Below are 21,838 nucleotides of genomic sequence, written 5' to 3'. Positions count from 1 at the left end.
CTTAATTTAAGTTTTGTAAGTGGATCAGCAGTGTGTATGTGCATGCACTCCCTGTCCCCCCACAAAAAGCGTCTTAATTTAGGGGAAAAAAAGAAACTGTAATATTCTGTTTCCCATATGAGCACATTCAAAGCATTTCCCAATGTTAAAGCGATCTGTCTATATTCTCCGAGTAGACTATCTCAGTCTCAATTAGTGTGATTATGTCAGTGTCCTGCCTTTAACATGTCTGAATTTTTAGCTAGACTAGGAATTTCATAAGCGATTTCATAATAGTGTTGGATCAATGTTGATCAAATCCTGACATAGTACCAACTAAGTAATCTGTGACTTGGGGCATGTTACTGAACTCTACTTTTGCATGGGGGCAATAGTTCCCACTTCACATTATTATTATAAGGATTAAATAAATTATCACTGGCAAGTGTGTGACACAAGTGTATATACTCAATAAAAGTAAGGTTTCTTTCTCATCTCTGTCTTCTCTTCTTCCCCTTCTGGGGAAGAAGAAAACTTTTTTTTCATATTTGAACACCTTAAGGTGGCTAGCAGAATACTTTGAACAAGATAATTCTTAGTAAATGTCCATAGAACTTGTTAAAAACATAAGCCATTTGTGACAGATTTTGGGGTTGGAGAAGTACCCCACGGTGCAGTCTCAGACCTTTCTCTCTTCTGTCCACACGCTTTAAATGGCTTTTTCCCCCAGTTCTACAGCCTTAAGTATCATTTACACACTGACAACTAAGTTATATCTCTAGTCCATACCTCTCTCATGAACTTAACCCTCCCACTGCTCAATCAGTCTCTTTACTTGGACACCTAAAAGACACCTCCAATTTAACATGTTCAAAACCAAACCACTTATTTCCCCTACTGATTTAGCTTCTCTTTTTTCTTATACTACACATCAATTTACAAGCAAATCTGATAGGCTCTTCTAAATTATGTTCCAGTAACTTACTATCTTCACCACTAGCACCCTGATCCAAACCCTCATCAACTCTCACATGGACACTTGTCTATGAAATGGTCTCCAAACTTCCACTCTTATCTTCTTATAATTCATTTTTTGGGGTTGGCAGAGCAATCCTTTTTAAATGTAAATCTGGTCAAAAGTCTTCAGTATCTTCTATGTCAGAATAACATCTACAGCTCACAAAGTCTAGTCTACAAGATCTGCCCTTTTGTTACCTCTCTACCACATTTCTTACTGCTTCCTCTTCCCCTCACTCTAGCCTCCCTTGCCTTCTTGTTGTTCTTTTAACATGCCAAACACACTTCTGCCACAGGGCCTTTGCACTTCTCCCAGATATCCATAGGGCTATACTGAGTGTTATTTCTTCCAGGAGAACTTATTTCATAACCTCCCTCACTTTGTTTCTTTCCTCTATTGTAGTTTTCTTTAAAGCATTTATGACACTATCTGAAAATTTATATATTTATCAGTTTGTTACCTGGAATGCAAACTTCAGTGGGGCAAGGGCTTTGTTTTGTTCACTGCGGTACTGCAGTGCCTCATACAGAGCCTGACACATAGTAATCACTCAATAAGAATTAGTTTAATAAATGAATATGTTTCTACTATTGGTAGTCCAACTCATTTGGCAAATGAGTTAGCCGGATTTCTTTATTGTAGGACTTCTAATTTTCAATGTGAATCTCTTAACAGGAAGAATGGTATATGGCATTACTCAAAATTATTTCATCATAGAAAAATTTTTTTGAAGGAGGGGCATCTTTATGATCTCAGGAAACTCATAAAGAACAGAGTTTAGGAATTGCTATGGTAGAGCATAATTTCCTCTAGTGCCTTTTAGATTTTAGAATAATTGAGTAGCTTGTGCTGATTTACCACATACCAGAAAGGTAAAGACTATAATTTCTGATCCACTTTAAATTACATACAAGTATAATTTCATATTACATTTTTGCTCAACCATTTTACCATGGACCATTTTAGCCATAAATACCATATGCTTACCAAAAGCATTTTTAAATGTTTTGAATTCATGAAAAAAATCTTGTTCAATTTGGGATTAAATTTGTGAATTAAATACATATATGTAAATATGTATAAACCTAATATGTATAGAACACTAATAGGTATACGGGAAGGAGAAACTGACATTTCCTCTCCTTTTTCCTTCATCTTTTTCTACATCATTACCTTTCCAAAAGTTGCCATAATTAGACGTAAAAGACAATTTTACATTTTAGTTTTCCTTTAGATGCCATGTTATATTCCTTCTTTTTGTTTAAATGTATGTCTAACTCTATATTTTTCTCTCTCAAAAAAGTAAACTTAATTGCTTTTTACTTACACTGTTTTCTATGAATCACTGGCATTAGCCATGAAAAAAGTTCTCTAAATTTAACAAATGACAAAAGCTTTTCACTAAGAATGTTTCTTAAAATTGCACCAAGAAACATACAGATTTTTTTCCCTGTGCATTATTGTATAGTTAGGAAAGCTTATGTAGATGTAAAAATCTGCAATTGTAATTCATGTCGCAACTGAGCTGTCAATAAGGCAAGATATTATTTTCTGAGCTCTGTCTCAAAATGACAAATGAATACATTTAAAAGGAGTCAAAACAAATATATATTGCTTCTTTTCAGGCAGGTATAAATAAAGAACTAAAAGAAGTATGTGCTCATGCTATCAAAAGTCTTTATTAATGCTTATAACACCTCATTAAGTCAGGTTAGTCATGTGGTTAAGCAGTGTGTCAATAAATCATTCTGGAACTGAATAACTGAAATTGAATTACACATTTTAAGAATACTGTGGTAGACTGTAACACTAAGAGCCCCCAGTGAATTACACCTCCATCTATTCACGTCCTTGGGTGGCCCATTCCACACTGGCCCTGGGCTTGGCCACGTGACTTGCTCTGCCTGATCAGACACTAGCACGCGTGATGCAAGCAGAGGCTTGTAAAGCTTTGTACATGGGGCTTCTCCCCCCTCTTCCTGATTCTGGAACCCTGTCCTGCTGTTTTTAGACTACTCAGACCCTATCAAACCTGTAAGATGGCCACAGCCTCATGAGAGACCAACAGAAGAACTGCCAAACTGATCTCAGTCCAAACTGCTCACTCAAGGAATGATTAAAAAAAAAATAAAAAAATGGCTAAGTTTTAGAGTAGTTTGTTAGGCAGCAACAGATAATTGATATAAATAGAAAATCATATTGCTGTCAAGTATTTATCACTATCAAATCTCTTCAGTGATCAAAAAAATCATTTCTTAGTGGGGCTTCTGCTTAATGAAAAATATGAATATACAATTATTGAAACTCCAGCTGAAGTTCCCATTTGCTTTTTTTTACAACTGCATAGAGTTTTAGATTACATGCACATAAATATCCTTTAAAGTTTATCTTCTTAATTGGGTAAATATTCCTCTTGAAAGGTAAAATGTATATGAAAATGTGTATGGAAGTAGCTAGTACTATACAGTGACAGACAGTTTCCTTCTTGAAACCCTTCTTAAAGCTTTTTATTGCTTGGCAAACTATTCTTTTCCCATCATGTATGTCTGAATCAAGGAAGTGCCAAGATAATGAAGTTTTACACTATTTATGTGATGGCTCATCTAAAAACTGGCATATGGGACTTGTCCAAATGAAAGATTCAAGATCTAGAAAAGGATGTAATGATTAAAGCATGCAATAAGAATGTTAAGAATTTTATAATTCAGTTTTTCTCAGCTAAAAAAAAATTACTGTTAAAATAATTAAATTTGGGGGTATGGGGGAGCTGGGTACTGTGGCTTATGCCTGTAATCCTAGGACTTTGGGAGGCTGAGGTGGGAGGACTGCTTGAGCCCAGGAGTTTGAGACCAGCCTGGGCAACAGCAAGACCCCATCTCTACAAAAAATTTAAAAATTAGCTGGGCATGGTGGTGTTCACCTATAGTTCCACGTACTTGGAAGGCTGAGACAGGAGGATCACTTGAGCCCAGGAGTTTGAGGCTGCCGTGAGCTATGATCATACCACTGTACTCTAGCCCAGGTGACAGAGTGAGACGCTGTCACAAAAAAAAAAAAAAAAAAAGAAAGAAAGAAAAAGAAAAAGAAAAGAAAAGAAAAGGAAAGGAAAGGAAAGGAAAGGAAAGGAAAAAAATTCAGTGTTCTTAAGCCCTAATCAGCTTTTCCCTGTATTTAAGAGGATCCTAATACTCATATGGGTCAATTTATTTCATGTGGATCATTTTAGTAGCAGTACATAGGTCTTCTCTTTTAAGCTAGATCTGCTTCCAATGTTTCCTACTGCCATGCAAGACACACCACCACCAGAAACCTAATAATCATCTATAACAATTCTCCCTCCCTTATTCCTCCCTCCTATCATCCAAGCTATCAAGTCCTGTTGATTCTATCTCCTGAGTATCTTTCAAATATCCTTTCCTTCCCATCTTAATCCTCACCATCCTAGTTCAGGCTTATCATCTCTTTCCTGGACCACTACAATTACTTCCTAACTAGTCCCTTTACGTTACTCTTACTTCCACTTGTCCTCAACAAAACCTCTTCTTTCCCAAAAGTAAGAGTGATCTTTCAGAAACATGAATCATTCTTAAAACTGGCTGATGGCTTCCCAATGCTCTTTGAATTAAACCAAAATCTTTAATTATTTATTACTTCATACATAAGAATATAAATTCAAAACAAACTCTAGATTCCTCTTTCCTTTTGTTTCTGTGACACTAATAATCTTAACTTTCCATCCTCCTTGGTAATTTATGATCACATTTACCTTCTCGGTGTAGGACCTGCCACTCCCCCGCGATCCAGGCCTTCCTGGACGCATACAGGATGGTGTAGCGTGTCACAACTGTCTCTGGGCCGTCGGGGGGTTTCCAAGAAACCAGAGCAGTGTCGTCTTCTATCAATGTCACTTTTACTCCAACTGGTGGGCCTGCTGGTGCTGTACACACATGTGAAAAAATACTGTATTACTAAAATAAAATGGTTCATGAACACTCAAATACCTCACTGACAGGCTTAGCAAAGAGTCCGAAAAATTAGAAACCACTATGATAAAAATCTCAAAATCACAGCTTTCAAAGATCATTAGTAATAACAGTAAAGTACTATTTTTTTATTCTTTTTCTGAAAGTTAATTTCACTTTTGTAATATTTAAAACATTAAAAACCATAAAGAAGATGGTAGATTCCTAGGCTGGGAATTACTAAATCAAAGGGATAGCGTTTAAAAATGAAGGGCTCTTGAAACATTTTGCTAAGTTGCTAACTAGAAAGGTTTACAGTTTCACCAGTAGTATCTGTCCTTTAGATACTGAGTTTTACCTCATAAGTACTGAATCTAAATTACAGCTCTTACTAAAATGTATAGAACACTCACTTAATCTGATCTAGGAGGCCACTGAAGAAAATGCTTCTGAGACCGAAACATTTAGTTATTCTCTGAAAAGTTGTGAATCAATGAGTTTATATGGCAGACTTAAGCCTAATAATTTATATTAAATATCTGTGAAAAGTAGTGACATCTTGGCATTTTAGTTGACTCCATGTTTCATAAGAGCTAAAAGTCTGAAGAGCTGGTTTTTGGCACCACAGCTCATACAGAGTATTGCCAAAACCATAGCAAAGCAGCTCTGTGTTCACTGACATAAATGCCTCTTGCTTTCTCTCAGTATAATTAAAATAGAGCAGGAATGAACCTTATAGATTTTCTAGTCCTTTACTCTCATTTTGGAGATAAGAAAATGCAGGTCTAGAGACCAAAAATACTTTAGCCATAGGTAAGCTACTGAATTGGTGCTCAATCAGATATATACATTGTGCTGTGTATAGAAATGAGTTCTAACGTGGCCTCATAAGATCATTAACAAATACATTACTCACTTATTTCCATTTTAAATTATTTCAGTGCAGCACACCTGATTGGAAAATAAGTCTTCTCTAAAGGGACGCTAAATTTAAGCCTGCTTGCTTGTGTAATATATATGTTCAGATAAAAAAAAATAAACAGACATATTAAAGGGAAAGAAATTCCAAAAAGTAAGAAACAAAACAAATAAATACACATCAACAGATGGCAACCAAGGTCCTCCTCAAAGTGACATATTTCCAGTTTTTTTTTTTTTAAAGATAAAACCCATATAGGTGCTGCATTCTTTACCTTCTGGGAGTGTAGAATGGTAGACTACAGGGCTCCAGGGACTGGAAAGCTGATCCACATGTAATCGAACAGCAAATTCGTATTTGGTGTTGGGTTCTAGACCTTGAACCAACATGTGAGTTTCTGATCTATAATAGTGAGTAATAAAATTGTTAATGCTGGTAGTATATTGTTTCTAAATGACTGTCAGTATTTCCAACCAAAAGGTAGGGCATAATATTACTCACTAGCTCATTTTCTTTCTTTTTTTTTTTTTTTTCAATTCTTATTTCAGCATATTGTCGGGGTACAAAAGTTTAGGTTACGTATATTGCCCTTCCTTCCCCACCCCCACCCCGAGTCAGAGCTTCAAACATGTCCATCCCCTAGCTCCTCATTTTCTTTAAACAAATTTTTTAGACTGAAAGAGCAATCTATGTAACAAAAACATTTGTACCCCCTTAAACATTTTGAAATAAAAAAGAGCAATCTAATCTGATTATTAAAATACATTTAACACATTAACTGCCATGTGAGTTGTATTTAACTCATGCTAGTTATGAGCCCGGGGCCTCGTGAAACGTATATAACTCATACGTCTCTTCACTTCGGGAGCTGCATGAACTATTTTTCAAGTTGCATATAACTCACGCACAGAAAACAATAAAAAAATAACAAATTTTTCATTAAATTAGAAAGGATTGTTTTGTTTTTGAAGTTTTTGTTCTATTTTCATAATAAAACACGTGGCCCCAAGGAAAAATTTTTTTTTCTAGTGTGGCAGTAAATCTGTTAATATTATACTATAGAAATAACCATGTAAGCTGCCTCTGAGAGGAAACTAGAAAATTAACAGTATGGAAATGTCCCAAAACAAAGGGATTTTCTTTGAAATATTGGAAGTCAAATCATTGTTTTAAAGCATAGTCATCGGCATCTTTCTAACTCTAATTTAGAAAACAGAATGACAACTAGCCCTACTTTTTGATGCCAGCATGAAAATGGTCTTTTGCTAGCTAGGTTTAGCCACTTGAAAACAATAATAACTTCTTGCCTAATCTTGCTGCATGAGGCTGGGAAAAATTTAAAAAATCACTTATGTAAATTAAATGTCAAAAAGTGCAGCTTTCAGAACTGAATATAGTAACGATGTAAACCTCCCATCCATTTTGTAAGTAAGATAAATCTTGAAACAAATGCTTACTATTAAAGCTGGGCCCTCGATGGTAAGAAGTAAGTATGAGCAGGGGGGAAAGCAAAGAAAACAACCATTAACAGAGGCTACATACGTTTGAAGGTACAGAACCAAAGAAGCATTCTGCAGGCCGACAGGGTTACAGCGGATGGTGTAGTTAATGATTTGTGCAGTGGTGAATGCAGGCCTCCTCCAGTGCAGGAAGATGGAAGATGAGGTGTTAGCCTTCGCATAGAGATGGTGGGGTGGCGGTGGAGGGGGGACCATGCGATCACGAACAGCTATTGAAAAAGACAGTGTTAATTTACTACACAGCATAACATTTAATGTAGAAAGTGGTAAAATCATCATACCGCACCCTACAAGTAGATTTTAAGTTTTTCTTCCACCAAAGACTCACATTTATCTAGAAATATATCATCCAAGCCTAAACAACTCACCATGAGTTAGATAAGGAGTCAAATATAGTCATGTGTCACTTAACAACAGGGATATATTCTACGAAATGCATCATTAGGCAATTTTGTCATTGTGTGAACATCATAGCAGTCCCCAGTCTTTTTGGCACCACAGACTAGTTTCATGGAAGACAATTTTTCCATGGACTGGGGGTTGAGGGGTGGGGTGTCATTGGTGGGTGGGTGGTGGTACGGAGCTCAGGTGGTGATGTGCAGCCTGTTTCCTAATAGGCCATGGCCTGGGGGCTGGGGACCGCAGTTAGAGTATAATTACACAAACCTAGATGGGATAGCTTACTTACTACACACCTAGGTGATACAGCACAGCCTATCGCTCCTAGGCTACAAACCTGGACAGCATGTTACTATACCAAATACTGTCTATGAGCAACTGTAACACAATGGTAAGTACTGGTGTATCTAAACACAGAAAAGGTAATGTGTTGCTCTATGAGGTTATGACAGCAACATCACTAATAGGAATTTTTTAGGCCCATTATAATTTTATGGGGCCACCATTATATATGTGGTCTGTTGTTGACCAAAACATTGTTATGCAGGACATGACTGTACTATTAACATTTAACACATTGGAAAACAGAAGCACAGAGAAATCAAATGATTAGCCAAAGACATTCAGAAAACCAGCAAATCAGCAGTAGACTTAAGACTAGAACAATGTCCTCTTCAGTAGTAGTAAAACTGAAGAGTGACTGGAGACAATTAGCCTCAAGATGAAAACAGATAAAAGAAAATATGTTATAGTATTATATCTAGGTATTCAGTGGTTATTTTCCCCAGTTAAATTTCTAATGGTCTTTTGTATGCAAAATTAAAATAGATACCCATAATTTAATACATCTCACTTAAATATTTACTGAGCACCTACATGTTTAAGATACTCTGCTAGGCAGCATGGAGGATATAAAGTAATTAAACCACAAGACTTCCAAGTATTAATGAGACTGAAATTTAAAGGAAGAAGAGGAGAAAAAGGAGAGTGAGGCACAGAAACATAAACTCCCGTGACTCTCACTCACACACGCATCCCGGTGTGCTGACAGTCTGATCTGCCTGATAGCCATCTTCTATGTTGTTGTAAGCCAGCAGCCTCACGTGATACTTTCTTCTGGGATCTATAAAGAAACCAACAGGTGATAATTAGGACCAGGCCTCTAGATCTGGGCAAAGGTTCTGGATGGAGCCTTTCTAGATTATGGTTTAACAACCTTCTGAATGCATACAAGTTCTAAGTAAAATTAAATTTTTCTTTCTCTATACTGAACAATGACTCAGCAATTTACCTTACATTATGACACTGCTATTGTGACTATCTACTAATTATTTACAATTTCACTTTACTTAACCTAATTTCAAACAATAACACTACCACAACCACTCCTCTTCCTCCTTAAATGACGAGATAGATTCTTGGTTTTAAAAGCCTTAGGTTGCTTGATGGATCATTTATGAGAAGTTTTTTGTTTAGGCAGTTATACTTGAGGGTAGTTTACTTAAAAGCGTGGAAATTAAAGCGAGATTGTTTTCTCCATCAAAGTTAAGGAAAATTACAATTGTCATTCTTTAGTACCTTTGAAAATATATATAATCATGTGTGGTTTAAGTGTGTCCTTTCTACAAATCTGCATTTGAAGTTCAGAGTTAAATTCACTAAGAAAGATGAGTTGGAGCTCCCTCTACTGGTGCTCATTAACTATCACAATACTAAAACTAATGTCCATAAACAGGCACATTACAATTTTCTCAGGGCTCTGAGGAAATACATGGTTATAAATTTTAACCGATATCCTTTGAAAAACGTCCAAGAAATTTAATAGTATAAACACGTTTAAAGTTAACTGTTTATGATGACATTTAACTACAGAATACTTGCTTAGGGCAAAAAAACTACTACTCAAAAATAATATAATTCTCTATTATACTTCTCTAAATAATAATAAAACAAACACAAAAAATTTCAGTATTTTATAAGGGAAAACAATCATCCTTTACAGATATACCTGATATGGAAAAAGACATGAAATTAAAGAGTAAAAATAATCCTAGAGTGAATTCCAACATTTAAAAAATCCAAAAATAAAATGTGAAATTTATGAAACTCTCCAAAAGTTATTTAAGAGTTTATATAAATATTTTAGAAACTGATAAATATATTCTAATATTTAATATTCAAAGGCAATAAAAGATGTCCTAAGATATTGAATTTTCATTTCCATTAGTTCTGACAAAATTAAAACTGCAAGAAGAAAATTTTCTACACCTTAGAAAATTCCTGTGCTTTCTAGATAGAATGATAGGAAGACTGAAATAACATTTTACTATCCTACAGACAATGTCTTTTAGATACATTATCTCTGACTATTAAAAAACTCTGTAAGGCATATGTTATTCCCATTTCATAAGCCATGGTACAAAGGTGTTAAGGAGAACATCAGTGCCACACAAAGCTGGACCAAGAACTAAAGGGTATTTCCATGACAAAGTACAGGGCCTCTAAATTTACACAAACACATGTGCCTGTACCACAAGTTAAGTTTGTTTCCTTATGATAAATTTTAAAATAGTGATATTTTCAAACATTTTATAAAAGAATTATCAAAAAAGAGACACACATTTGGATTTCATACTCAAATGATTTCTAACACTGAAATTCTAGGATTCAAAAGGTTTTGGTTCATGTTAATGGCTATTTAATTTGAATATTTTTTTCTTTCTTTACTCCTAACATTGCTAAACACATTAGTCAATTGAATTGAGTATTAACAAATACTCCCTTGGGATGGGTACAAATGGAATTCAATTGGCTCTTTGCATTCTAGTTCTTCATAAATTCATAGTGCAACTTGGAAAATTGTTTCTTTATTCTGTCTCTACTCAATTAGAAGAGTCTCTTTAGGAAAGCCTCTTGAACGTAACTTACTGTGCTAGGAATACAGCAGATACAGAAAAGGAAGGATAGGACAGAGATTTACTCTCAAAGTAGCTAACGTTCTCCTCAGGGAGCCAGACATGGATATAGCTATTTCTCATAGAAAACTGATTTTGATGAGGGTTTTTAGTATAGGCAGTAGATTAATCTTTTTTCTATTGTGCAAACAACCTCAATCAACACTGCATGAAGATGTCTTTGGAATAGTTGCTTTTTAAAAAATTTTTTTTTATTTCAGCATATTATGGGGGTACCAATGTTTAGGTTACATACATATATTGCCTTTGCCCCACCCGAGTCAGAGCTTCAAGCATGTCTATCCCCCAGATGGTGCACACCGCACCCATTAGGTGTGTATATACCCATCCCCTTCCCCTCCCCTCCCATCTTCCCAACACCCGATGAATGCTATTACTATATGTGCTCTTAAGTATTGATCAGTTATTACCATTTGATGGTGAGTACATGTGGTGCTTGTTTTTCCATTTTTGGGATATTTCACTTAGTAGAATGGGCTCTAGCTCTATCCAGGATAATACAAGGGGTGCTAGATCACCATTGTTTTTTGTGGCTGAGTAGAACTCCATGGTATACAGATACCACATTTTATTAATCCACTCATGTAATGATGGACATTTGGGTTGTTTCCACATCTTTGCAACTGTGAATTGTGCTGTTGGAATAGTTACTTTTTTTTTTTTTTTTTTGAGTCTCACTCTGTTGCCCAGGCTAGAGTGAGTGCCGTGGTGTCAGCCTAGCTCACAGCAACCTCAAACTCCTAGGCTCAAGCAATCCTACTGCCTCAGCCTCCTGAGTAGCTGGGACTACAGGCATGCACCACCATGCCCGGCTAATTTTTTCTATATACATATTTTAGCTGTCCATATAATTTCTTTCTATTTTTAGTAGAGATGGGGTCTCGCTCTTGCTCAGGCTGGTCTCGAACTCCTGAGCTCAAACAATCCGCCCACCTCGGCCTCCCAGAGTGCTAGGATTACAGGCGTGAGCCACCGCGCCCGGCCTGGAATAGTTACCTTTTGTTAGCCATAAAATGGGTTCTCCAAGTTTGACCTTCTTCTTCCTTAGAAAATGAACTCTTGTACTAATTTTAAACCCAGAATTAAGGGGTTTTTGTTGTTGTTGTTGATCAGACGGGAACAGCTTATGTGTCCCAATGAGAGAACACAGTTGTTCCTTTAACGCCCATGGCACCTGGCTATTGCCCACTCAGGGCAGGGTCAAACAAGCCCCACGTGAGGAGGAGCAGCTCTTCTGGGGCCCATTTGGAAATCATCCAAGTTATCAGGGAGTGACCATCTCAAGTACCAGGTTCCTTCCCATGCTAGTTTACCCAAGGTCACAAAAAGGCAAACCACCAAGCAGCAAAAATCAAGTACATTGGCTGTACAAGATCTTTTCTACCCAAACAGAAAAGATAAAACAAGAACCAGAACAATTTTGGAAATTATTTTAGTAGAAAAAATAAAATTACAGGACATATTACATGGAAAAAATAAAGGTGAGAGAAAACACACTTGAATTTGTTCTTATGTGATTTGCTCTTTATGCCCTAGAAGTGCCAGGCTAGGGGCAAAGCTGAGCGATGACCCAGGTGGATTTGCCATATGCTCCTCTTTAGCTTTAAAAAATTTGACTCCAATCTTGAAAATCTAATCTTTATATTATTTCGGTTTGTTAATCCGGAGACCCTGGAACAACCTGGCTCATTCCTGTTCATCAATTTGTTAGAAATTTGACTTCACATACTGTTTGTAAACTTAAAGAGGAACCAAGGACTAGAGACCTCAAATAATGTTAAGATGAAGATTATCAGTCAGTAAGAGTGATCAGACAAAAGAAAAAACAGAGGAACAGCTATATAATTAAGAGAATTAAGGATAAACAGTAAAAATCAAAAAATTTAGAACCAGTATATTAAATGCAGGTAAATGCACGAAGAATGAGCCTCAGCATAAGTAGCATGTCCTAAAACTTGCCAGTTCTACAAAGATCCTCTGGTGCCTGAGGGACAAAGCAGAGAGGATCAACACTGAAATGCCACAGGGAACCAGTTCCCAGGGCCTGTTACAGTCCTTCTGGAGTCAAGCATTGCCACGTATGTGGTGCTTGGTTACACGAGACTCAGCAGACTTAGGCTATGTGGTTTGAGGGGAAAACAGCAGAGTCAGGAAGAGCAGCCACAAGGAATAGTTCAGGCCTCTCAAAACCCACTGAGGGAAGGAGGGGAAACGGAGAGTGCTGGAGAGAGTTGGTTCCATTTCCTTCAAAACTCCACACACAGGGCATAAAAATCACTCCTCAATTCTTAATGGTCCTTGGGGTGATGGCTCAAATAGGTAATATTTGGATTTAGAGTTAAACTTGCTTAAAGATTTAGCAATACACATAAAGATGAAGGGTCAGAAAAGAAAGCTCAAATCAATTTAACACAAATTGACCCTAAACATTTTGATTCCTAACCATTCAGCTCCGGAGTGTCAGTTTACATTAAAATGACCACGGTCCCTAAGCCAAATGAACTTGTCATTTCTTTATGAGGGAGTCAACCTTCAGCCAAAAAATGATCTCCTTCCTGACACATTGCTATGGCCATACCCTGTATATTTTCTCCACTAGCTCTAGGACTTGTCTCACCCTCCTTCCCTTCTGATTCATTCTCATCACTGGCTCTTCTACTTGATTATTAGTCCCATAAGAAAGAGTCAGAACAATATGTGTGGCTGGCCAAAAAACAAAACAAAACAAAGTTCACAGGTATCAAATATGTTTATCAAGTGCCTACCAAAAGTTGGGCACTGTATGAAAGACTTAAAAATTAGAAAGGTACAAATCTTGCCTTTAATTTCAATCTACCAAAGCAGACAGACTGACAAATGAATATTCTGTATGTAAGTATTATTTATTAATTGTATAGACTTGATCAAGTTTCTTTCTTTTCTAAACATCATTTATTTTTATTTGGAAGACAGAGATATAAAAGAGATATAATAGGACCTCCCTTATAGGGATTTTAAGAATATTAAATGAAACCATGTCTACTAAATATTTTGTACAGTTGCCATAATTAGTAAATACAAAATACTATAGTGTCCAGAATATTAGCAAATTAGCAAATAGCAATTAGCAAATACTAAAGCTGAGCTCTAAGCACGCTTTGTCCTCATTAATGTTCCCTGGTGTATCAAGTAGGCAAAGGTTCCCAAGTGTGCGTCTGACTTGTATATACGATTGAAAGAGCTGTGTTTTGTGCTTATGACCACTAAGAATGCTTGCTGTTTTGGCAACTACGTCACATGGTGTATAATCCTCTCAGTGGCAAATCTACCTTCACCCACGTCTTCCATGTTAATCTAATAATCTCTCATCTGCTAACAAAGAGACAGCCCTAATGATGATAAATGCTTTGGAAAACAACTTAATAAATTTCTTCCCTAATAGAAGAATAGTAAATCATTTCATTAAAGGGAAATCTGGAAGAGTTTGAGGACTAGTATTAGAAACAGCAAGCAGATGGACACAAAAATTCAATGTGTTAATTATGTCCTGTTTTTACAATTAGGTTTTTATTACCCTCAGTGACTAGAATAAGAACAAGAAAAATAAAGGCCAATAAAATGAGACTCTTTAATGCCAAAATATTTTAAAGTTGTATGCATCAAGAACTTGCCTTAATTCCATTCTCACTGCATATGATTTAACAAAAATAGTAAATTAACTATTAATATATCTTTATTCAACATCTTAAGAAACCTACTAAAAACTTTGATATGATATACGTATTTTTCACTGCAACATTTTCCTAAAGACCACACAACAAAAACCCCATGCCTTCTTCCAGCATTTTACTTGAAAAACTTGCATTTCTCTTGTCCATCACTAGATGGCATCGGTGTGCCTGTAAGGAGAGTAATGACCCCACTCATCCAGCTATCAAGAAGGTGGGAGAGCTCGCATGGTGGCTGGTGGCAAGGGCCTGTCATCCTAACACAGGCTATTAGGGAGGCTAAGGCAGGAGGATCCCTCAAGCCCAGGAGTTCAGGGCTATAGTATACTATAATCACACCGGTGAAATGGCCACTGCACTCCAGTCTGGGCAACACAGCAAGATCCCATCTCAAAAAAAAAAAAAAAAAGTAGGAGATACTCACATATCAGATGAAACTGATGAATGAGCAAATCAAAACAGGTATGCATGAAATATAGCTATTGCTTAAGTTTCACCAAATGAAAAGTTTGATGAAATGCAAAGCAGGAAGAAGGGCTGCCTTGGATCAGTGTTTGTCATAAATATTTCACATGAACTTCAAACAACTCTGTGAGCTAGGGACTATTTTTGCTACATGTTCTCTACAAAGGAAGCTGAGCCAAATAGAAGACAACTTTCCCAATGACTCAGCACTACTAAGAAGCTAAGGTTCAGTCTAGCATAGCAGTTGGAGGCTGAGATGTTTAAACCTAGATTGACTGGATTCTAGTACTAGCTTGGTCATTACTGTATAACTTAGGAAGTTATTTTCTCTCTTTGTACCTTGATTACAATCACCTATAAAATAGGTGTGATGATGATAATAGCATCTACCTCATGAAGCTGTCGGGGAAGGAAAATAATTTAATTCACATAATGCTTAAAAGAGTACTTGAGTATAATATTAACATCAATAATAACACACTGATAAAAATATCAATAATAATAATATAAAACAATTACTAGTGGCATCCCATAACTCCTAATCCCTGCTCTCTCATGTAGAAGAGTAGGGTGGTAACAATAATGAAAGAACCAGATTACTTGGGTTTGAAGCAGGTTTCCTCATCTGTAAAATGGGGATTAAATGAGTTTATAAGTGTAGAATGTTTAGAAAAATGTCAGGCACTTGGTAGGAGCTTTTTGGTGCTAAATAAATAAATGTAGGAGAGAAAACTGATTTGGGGATTGGGGGATTTGGATTTAAATCTTGGATTAACTAGCTGTGGGGCTGCGAAAGTCACTCCATATCCTGGAACTCAGTTTCCTCATCTGTAAGATTAGAAAGTTGACATATATCAGTTGTTTTCAAATTTGTTTAGATAACAGTATATTAGGGACCTAAGACAAAAGTAGACATAAGTACCATGCACGATAGGAATAACTGCTGCAAAAGAGATTTGTTAAAATTCTAAGACATTCACAAGAGAGAATGATTACTACTAATTCGGAGAGTGGGGAGGGCTTCATAGAGGAGGTGACATGTGAGTAGAATCTGACCCTATAATATGCATGGGGAAGAAGAGATCTAGGCCAAGGGAAGAGTGTCAGCAAAGGCTTGGAGATAGGAACACATGGATTGAAGCCAAGTAACAGGGAAGAGTTCAGATTTGCAGCACTAAACGGCAAATGAGCGAGGGTCACACAGAACCTTAGGCTGGGGGCAGATGACAGCTTTGAGAGCCAGGCCAGGCATGGTAGATTTTATTACATACACACAGAAGACAGCTAACAAAATGGAATTGTTGAGAGAAGGAATTAAAAAGGAGGAGTAAGAAAATGCAAAATCTCCAGCACAGGTCAAACAACAGAAGTGGAAGAGGGTATACCTGGCAGAAGGCTGTCCTTCAGTTCTAAGTCAATGCTTCTGGGCCTACTGTATAAAGCCAGGAGCTCTAGATCACTAATGTTCGAGCAATCCGATAGAAAATTAGTGGTAACACGTGTAAATTAAGAGAGTACATTATGAAGAATGGCATCCTCTCTTACTGAGTGGCTTTGTGACTAAAGTCCCCCCCGCTTTTTTTCCCCACTTCTTGGTTTTAGGTTATCTCTGAAAGAGGCCAGGGTTACAAGGCCTGAACAAGTGGGAGATATTATTATGTATAGTCAAGGCCCAGCGCAGTGGCTCAGGTCTGCAATCCCAGCACTTTGGGAGGCCAAGGTGGGAGGGTTGCTTGAGGCCAGGAGTTCCAGACTAGCCTGTGCAACATGGCAAGACCCTGTCTCTATAAAAAGATTTTTTAAATTAGCCAGGTGTGGTGGTGTACACCTGTAGTCCTAGCTACATAGAAGTCTGAGGTGGGAGGATCACTTGAGGCCAGGAGTTCAAGGTTATAGTGAGCTATGATGGGGCCACTGCACTCCAGCCTGGGCAATGGAGAGAGACCCTATCTCATAAAAACATAAAATAAAATATACTCTAGATTTTGTTCTTAACATAAAAAAAATAAATAAATAAATAAATAAAAATGTACATTCAAGGTAATCAAATAGAACAAAAGCAGAATAATCAGAAATAGAAACATTAAGTACTAAGATAATTTTACTTTAAGGAGAAAACATTCAAGAATTCCAATCCCAATGGATTTTGGTTACTGTTCTGTCCTCATACTTCTTTATTTAAGACACAAGGCGAGGGCCGGGCGCGGTGGCTCACGCCTGTAATCCTAGCACTCTGGGAGGCCGAGGTGGGCGGATCGTTTGAGCTCAGAAGTTCGAGACCAGCCTGAGCAAGAGCGAGACCCCATCTCTATTAAAAATAGAAAGAAATTATATGGACAGCTAAAAATATATATAGAAAAAAAATTAGCCGGGCATGGTGGTGCATGCCTGTAGTCCCAGCTACTCGGGAGGCTGAGACAGGAGGATCGCTTGAGCTCAGGAGTTTGAGGTTGCTGTGAGCTAGGCTGACGCCACGGCACTCACTCTAGCCTGGGCAACAGAGTGAGACTCTGTCTCAAAAAAAAAAAAAAGACACAAGGCGAAAACTAATAAGGTCACTTACTAGTAAGCATCCGCACCATAATTTCCCTCAAATGCCAGGAAGACTAAGTGCTCTCTGATTGGAGACAAACCCAGATAGTAAAATTGATGGAAATCAAATTCAAACTTTACAGACTCTTTGTTGTAATACTAACAGATTGGTTTGTTTCCTGGAAAATGCATAATAGAAAACAATTATTTACAAAGTATTGGGCTATGGACCAACAAGAAGAGATAATATTGGGGTCATGAAAACCAGGCCTTTGTTTCTTTCAGCTGCTGTTTATTCGTGAGGCTCCAGACTCCTTGAAAAGAGTCAGGCCAGAGCCAACAGGTCAGGGCCAGATAAAATTAAGAGAAAGCCTGAGGTTAGGACCACGAAAAAACTTTTCTCTCACAGGAATGAGTCCACTTCTGACACCATTTCCAAAATTCAACCCTGGTTGAAGACTTACAGAGTTTTATTTCCCATTCTTCTATGGAAAATTCTCAGGTGGTAGGGGGGAAAAAATCTTCCTAGGACCAAAGAAAGACAAAGCAATCACATCTACTTTAGGACTGTCCCCTGCCACTTGTTCAATCTACAGACATGAGCATGCTGGAAAGGCCTAATAAAATGCCTTAAGAAAATAAAAAGCATTATTTTAAAAACCACTACATATGATATTATTTTAAATTGTGTACTTAAAATGCTGCTATAGAAAAGCTCTGCTTATATTAGCAACAAACTATCATGATTAATATAGCTTCAAAGCATTAAAAATAGTCAAATTGGAATATATATGCAAAGGTAAGTAGCAATCAGAAAATCTCCTGATTATAAGGTCAGCATATGTTAAGTCTGAAGATGTTCGAGTAGGAAATGATCAGAATAAGTTAGAAAGGTGAAATTCTGAAGAATGAAACCTAATGTCTGGCCAAATGTTCATTTTTAATTTAATCTTTTGTGTTACAAGGGTTTGTGTAAGCCTTTTCAGGCCCATTGTTCCCCTGCAGTCCAACTGGAGAGCTCCCCGGTCTGGCTGGCCAGACTGACTGCACTGCCCCCAAGCCTGTACCTTCAACACAATACCCCCCATATAATTATTCAGAGAAGAGGCCAGCAGTATGGACTGCTGTGACACCTGGGTCATGGCCTCTGACATAGAATCTGGGGCCAGCCCAAGTCTGGTTCAGCAGCAGAGGAGCAGCAAAAATGCTAAGGGGGATGGGTGGGAAAGGAAAGCAGAGGGAAATACTACACTTTAAAATGCTATGTTTAAGCACAGTAACGAAAACACGATTTTGAACAATGTGATCGGCCTTCGAGTTTTCCAAATATCGTAAGACTGTCTGTTTCTCTGCTCTAAACCATACTGAGAGTAGCGGAGCAGATCTCATCTAAGAGGGAATTCTTTGTCTCGTATCATCAAATTTATGTTAGAATGGAAAAAGTGACTTCATGATGGTTAAAATAATGTCTTAGATGAATGTGCTAGTATGCTGATTTAAAACCAGGTTTTTGGCTAAAAGGACATAAACTGTAAGCCTAGATGAAAAATTAACTCTCCTTTTATTTATAAACTAAATTTCTGTATGGGATTGTTATTCATCAACATTTTTCACTTTGTCTGCATTAAAAATTCAAAGGAGTTTTCTTTAATGATGATTATGCCAGAATGTCATAAACTTGCTACGTGATAATACAGAATATTTATTTGAGTGTAAAATAGACGGAATGGCAGCTGGAGCAGGCAATCCTCCACTCCTCCAACTCTGCCTGTGTGTTCTGTATGCAGCTCTCATGGAAGCTGATGGTAGAGTATTTGTCTAAACCTAAAATGACTTGGTCTCTTTTGTTCTTCCCCCCTGGAGGGCCTTAAGACAAATAACACCTTTCACTCCTAGTAAAAACATCCCCTCTCCTACTGAGTTTAGGATAATTTAGAAGAAAGTTCTTTGTACATGACATTTGAGAATCAGTTTCCTATTCAAGTAAGTGTATCCTATGGATAATCTCTAGTTTTAAAACCTCCCCTAAATGACTGAGATTGTTTTGTAAAATCCAGAAGTATAAGGCTTTCCCAATTATATTGTGTTCACTAATGTTTTGATGTTACCTCTTTTTTGATTATGTAATTTCACTTTTATACATCCATCAGCCTTTCAAGACTTCTTTTTAAAATATTTTTCATTTTTGACAAATGCATTACTTTAGGCTATCTGGATAAGAAATATTTAGAGGTTGAAGATTTCTACTTGAACTTTGCCGTAAGTCAATCTGATTTACACCCAAACACTGAAAAACTAATTTGAAAGTGATATTGGAGGCCCCCACAAACATGGTTCCTGATCTTTTATGTTCTTTTCTAATCAGAGGCCTTTCCTTTTGTGAATCACTGTGGATTAAAGGTACCTCACTGGCCCAATTTTATGAGTCTCTCCTACTGCACCATCAATTAATGGAGATGCACTGAAGGTTGGTATTTTCTCTGGGTAGGGAGGAGAAAAAGAAAAGACTCCAAAAGAACAGTGGCTTAACTGTCTCAAAGTTTATACCAGTTATATGTGAACCATACCAATAAGGCTATGTCTACATTTATATTCCTGAATAATTTAAAAGTGAATAAAATGGAGTGATTACTGATTATAAGAATGTATAATTTTAACATAAAAAGTGTATTAGAATAGAGAATGGGCATGTGTGTGCAGTATCCTAGGACAATTAAGAAAGTATACAATTTACAAAGCTTACTTAAGTTGTTATGTAAGAAAGTGAAATAAATTCCTTTGATTATGTTGATATTTCTATCAAGAACAATCCTTACCCTAAAAGCATCCCAAGTATAATACTTGACTCATGCTACTGTATTTGGCTTAGCATTTGTTTAAGTAGCTGCTCTGTCTGCCAACACACATACACGGTCTGTCTCACATACATCATTGCCTTACAAACAATATTTTTATAGACTGACAGAGAGAGCCCATTCATGACAAACAAACTTCCCCTGCAGCTATGAAATAAATTTCCTTCCAGGACTAACATTTCTCCGTTTCACTGTCATGGGCTCGCCATGCCATTTTGACCCTTTTGTGAAGCAACATGAAAATACCATCTATCATCTCCTGAACCACAGCGACTTGGTCGGAGGTGCATAGTTTCATTGCAAAAACATCTGTAGTTTGATAACTATCCCTCCAAATCTCAACCGTCAGCAGTTAAAAGCCTGTTTACAAGATGGGAAAGATGCAGGTAGACAGCTTGAAACCAATCTTAAATTTCTTCTCAAGTGGGAAATGCAAGCTGGTGAAGTATCAACTTCATCAATCATAATGATAAAACCATGATTGTTTATTTATTTATGCCTCCTTTAAAACTCACGAGAAACACTATGTTACTACAACTTATTTATAACTTCACTAAATGCATCACTCTGAAATTGATTTTAATGTTAAACAGATAAGAGATTTATGGGAGTTCTTTGATACAACCAGATGCAGGTCATTAATGTGTTAATTGACTATAAACATTCTACTCCCGTTCTATATAAACCTTAAATCTTTCAGGTATTAAAAGACACTGAAGATCTCTGGGGTATTGAAAGGTATTCAGTAGATCTTAAAATGGTTTTCAGCACATAATTATAGAGAATCTCAAGAATATTTGAGTATACAGAGGTAAACCAAAAGGATTTTTCTGTTAAAAAAATTTTTAAAGATCTAAGGTTTCTTATAGTCAGTCTGAAATATATTATAGATATTAGTTTATAAACATTTCATGGATAAAAGAGATACTTAGTTGTTTAAGGAAATAATTTCAGCCCAGAGTATTTTTGTATTATCCAACCACCTACAGTTTTTAGTCTCTCAAGTGGGCTTTAATTGAAGAGCTACTGGACAGTATTAATGAGAAACCCATTTTCTGTGCCTTTATATTTATTTATTTATTTATTTATTTTATTCATTCATTCATTCATTCATTCTCCAGGCTTCCTCTTCTTGGCACTGTGTCTTTATTTTTAATAGGCACATTTATATTAGTGTCTGCTGACTGATATAATTTTTAAATATCTCCACATTCCTAGAGAATTGTTTTATATAAGCAATTATTTCAGAAGTGCTACTGCTTTAACTATGTGCCTAATAATTGTACAACCATTCTCTAATTTGGAGGTACTGATTAAAGATCAAAAACACAGTACAGGGCAATCATAACCTTTTAAAATTATTTTCAAACACGTTTATTTTTTGTTCTCTTATTTTTGTGTGTGTACAAATGTACACACACACATACCCCTTTTCTTTTGTTGAATCATGACACTTTATATCACACATAAATATCAATACTTGGACAAGTTTCCCCTGAAAACAGGG

At 36.7% G+C, this 21,838-nt stretch overlaps 1 protein-coding gene across 1 annotated transcript in view; it reads right to left on the bottom strand.

Annotated features, from left to right (window-relative positions):
- The window catches only part of PRTG (protogenin), a 122,704-nt gene that overhangs the window by 11,314 nt on the left and 89,552 nt on the right, over positions 1-21,838 (bottom strand). The window contains exons 12-15 of the mRNA XM_069492034.1: positions 8,825-8,920; positions 7,421-7,607; positions 6,153-6,280; positions 4,764-4,934 (exon numbers count right to left, since the gene is read on the bottom strand). Coding sequence (XP_069348135.1) covers positions 4,764-4,934; positions 6,153-6,280; positions 7,421-7,607; positions 8,825-8,920 — 582 coding nt within the window. The remainder of the gene's footprint in view (positions 1-4,763; positions 4,935-6,152; positions 6,281-7,420; positions 7,608-8,824; positions 8,921-21,838) is intronic.

This window comes from Eulemur rufifrons, chromosome 2 (genome assembly GCF_041146395.1).
Source record: "Eulemur rufifrons isolate Redbay chromosome 2, OSU_ERuf_1, whole genome shotgun sequence".
NCBI classification, from domain to species: domain Eukaryota; kingdom Metazoa; phylum Chordata; class Mammalia; order Primates; family Lemuridae; genus Eulemur; species Eulemur rufifrons.
Note: the sequence above shows the minus strand (reverse complement) of the source record. Positions and strands in the feature narration are given on the sequence as shown.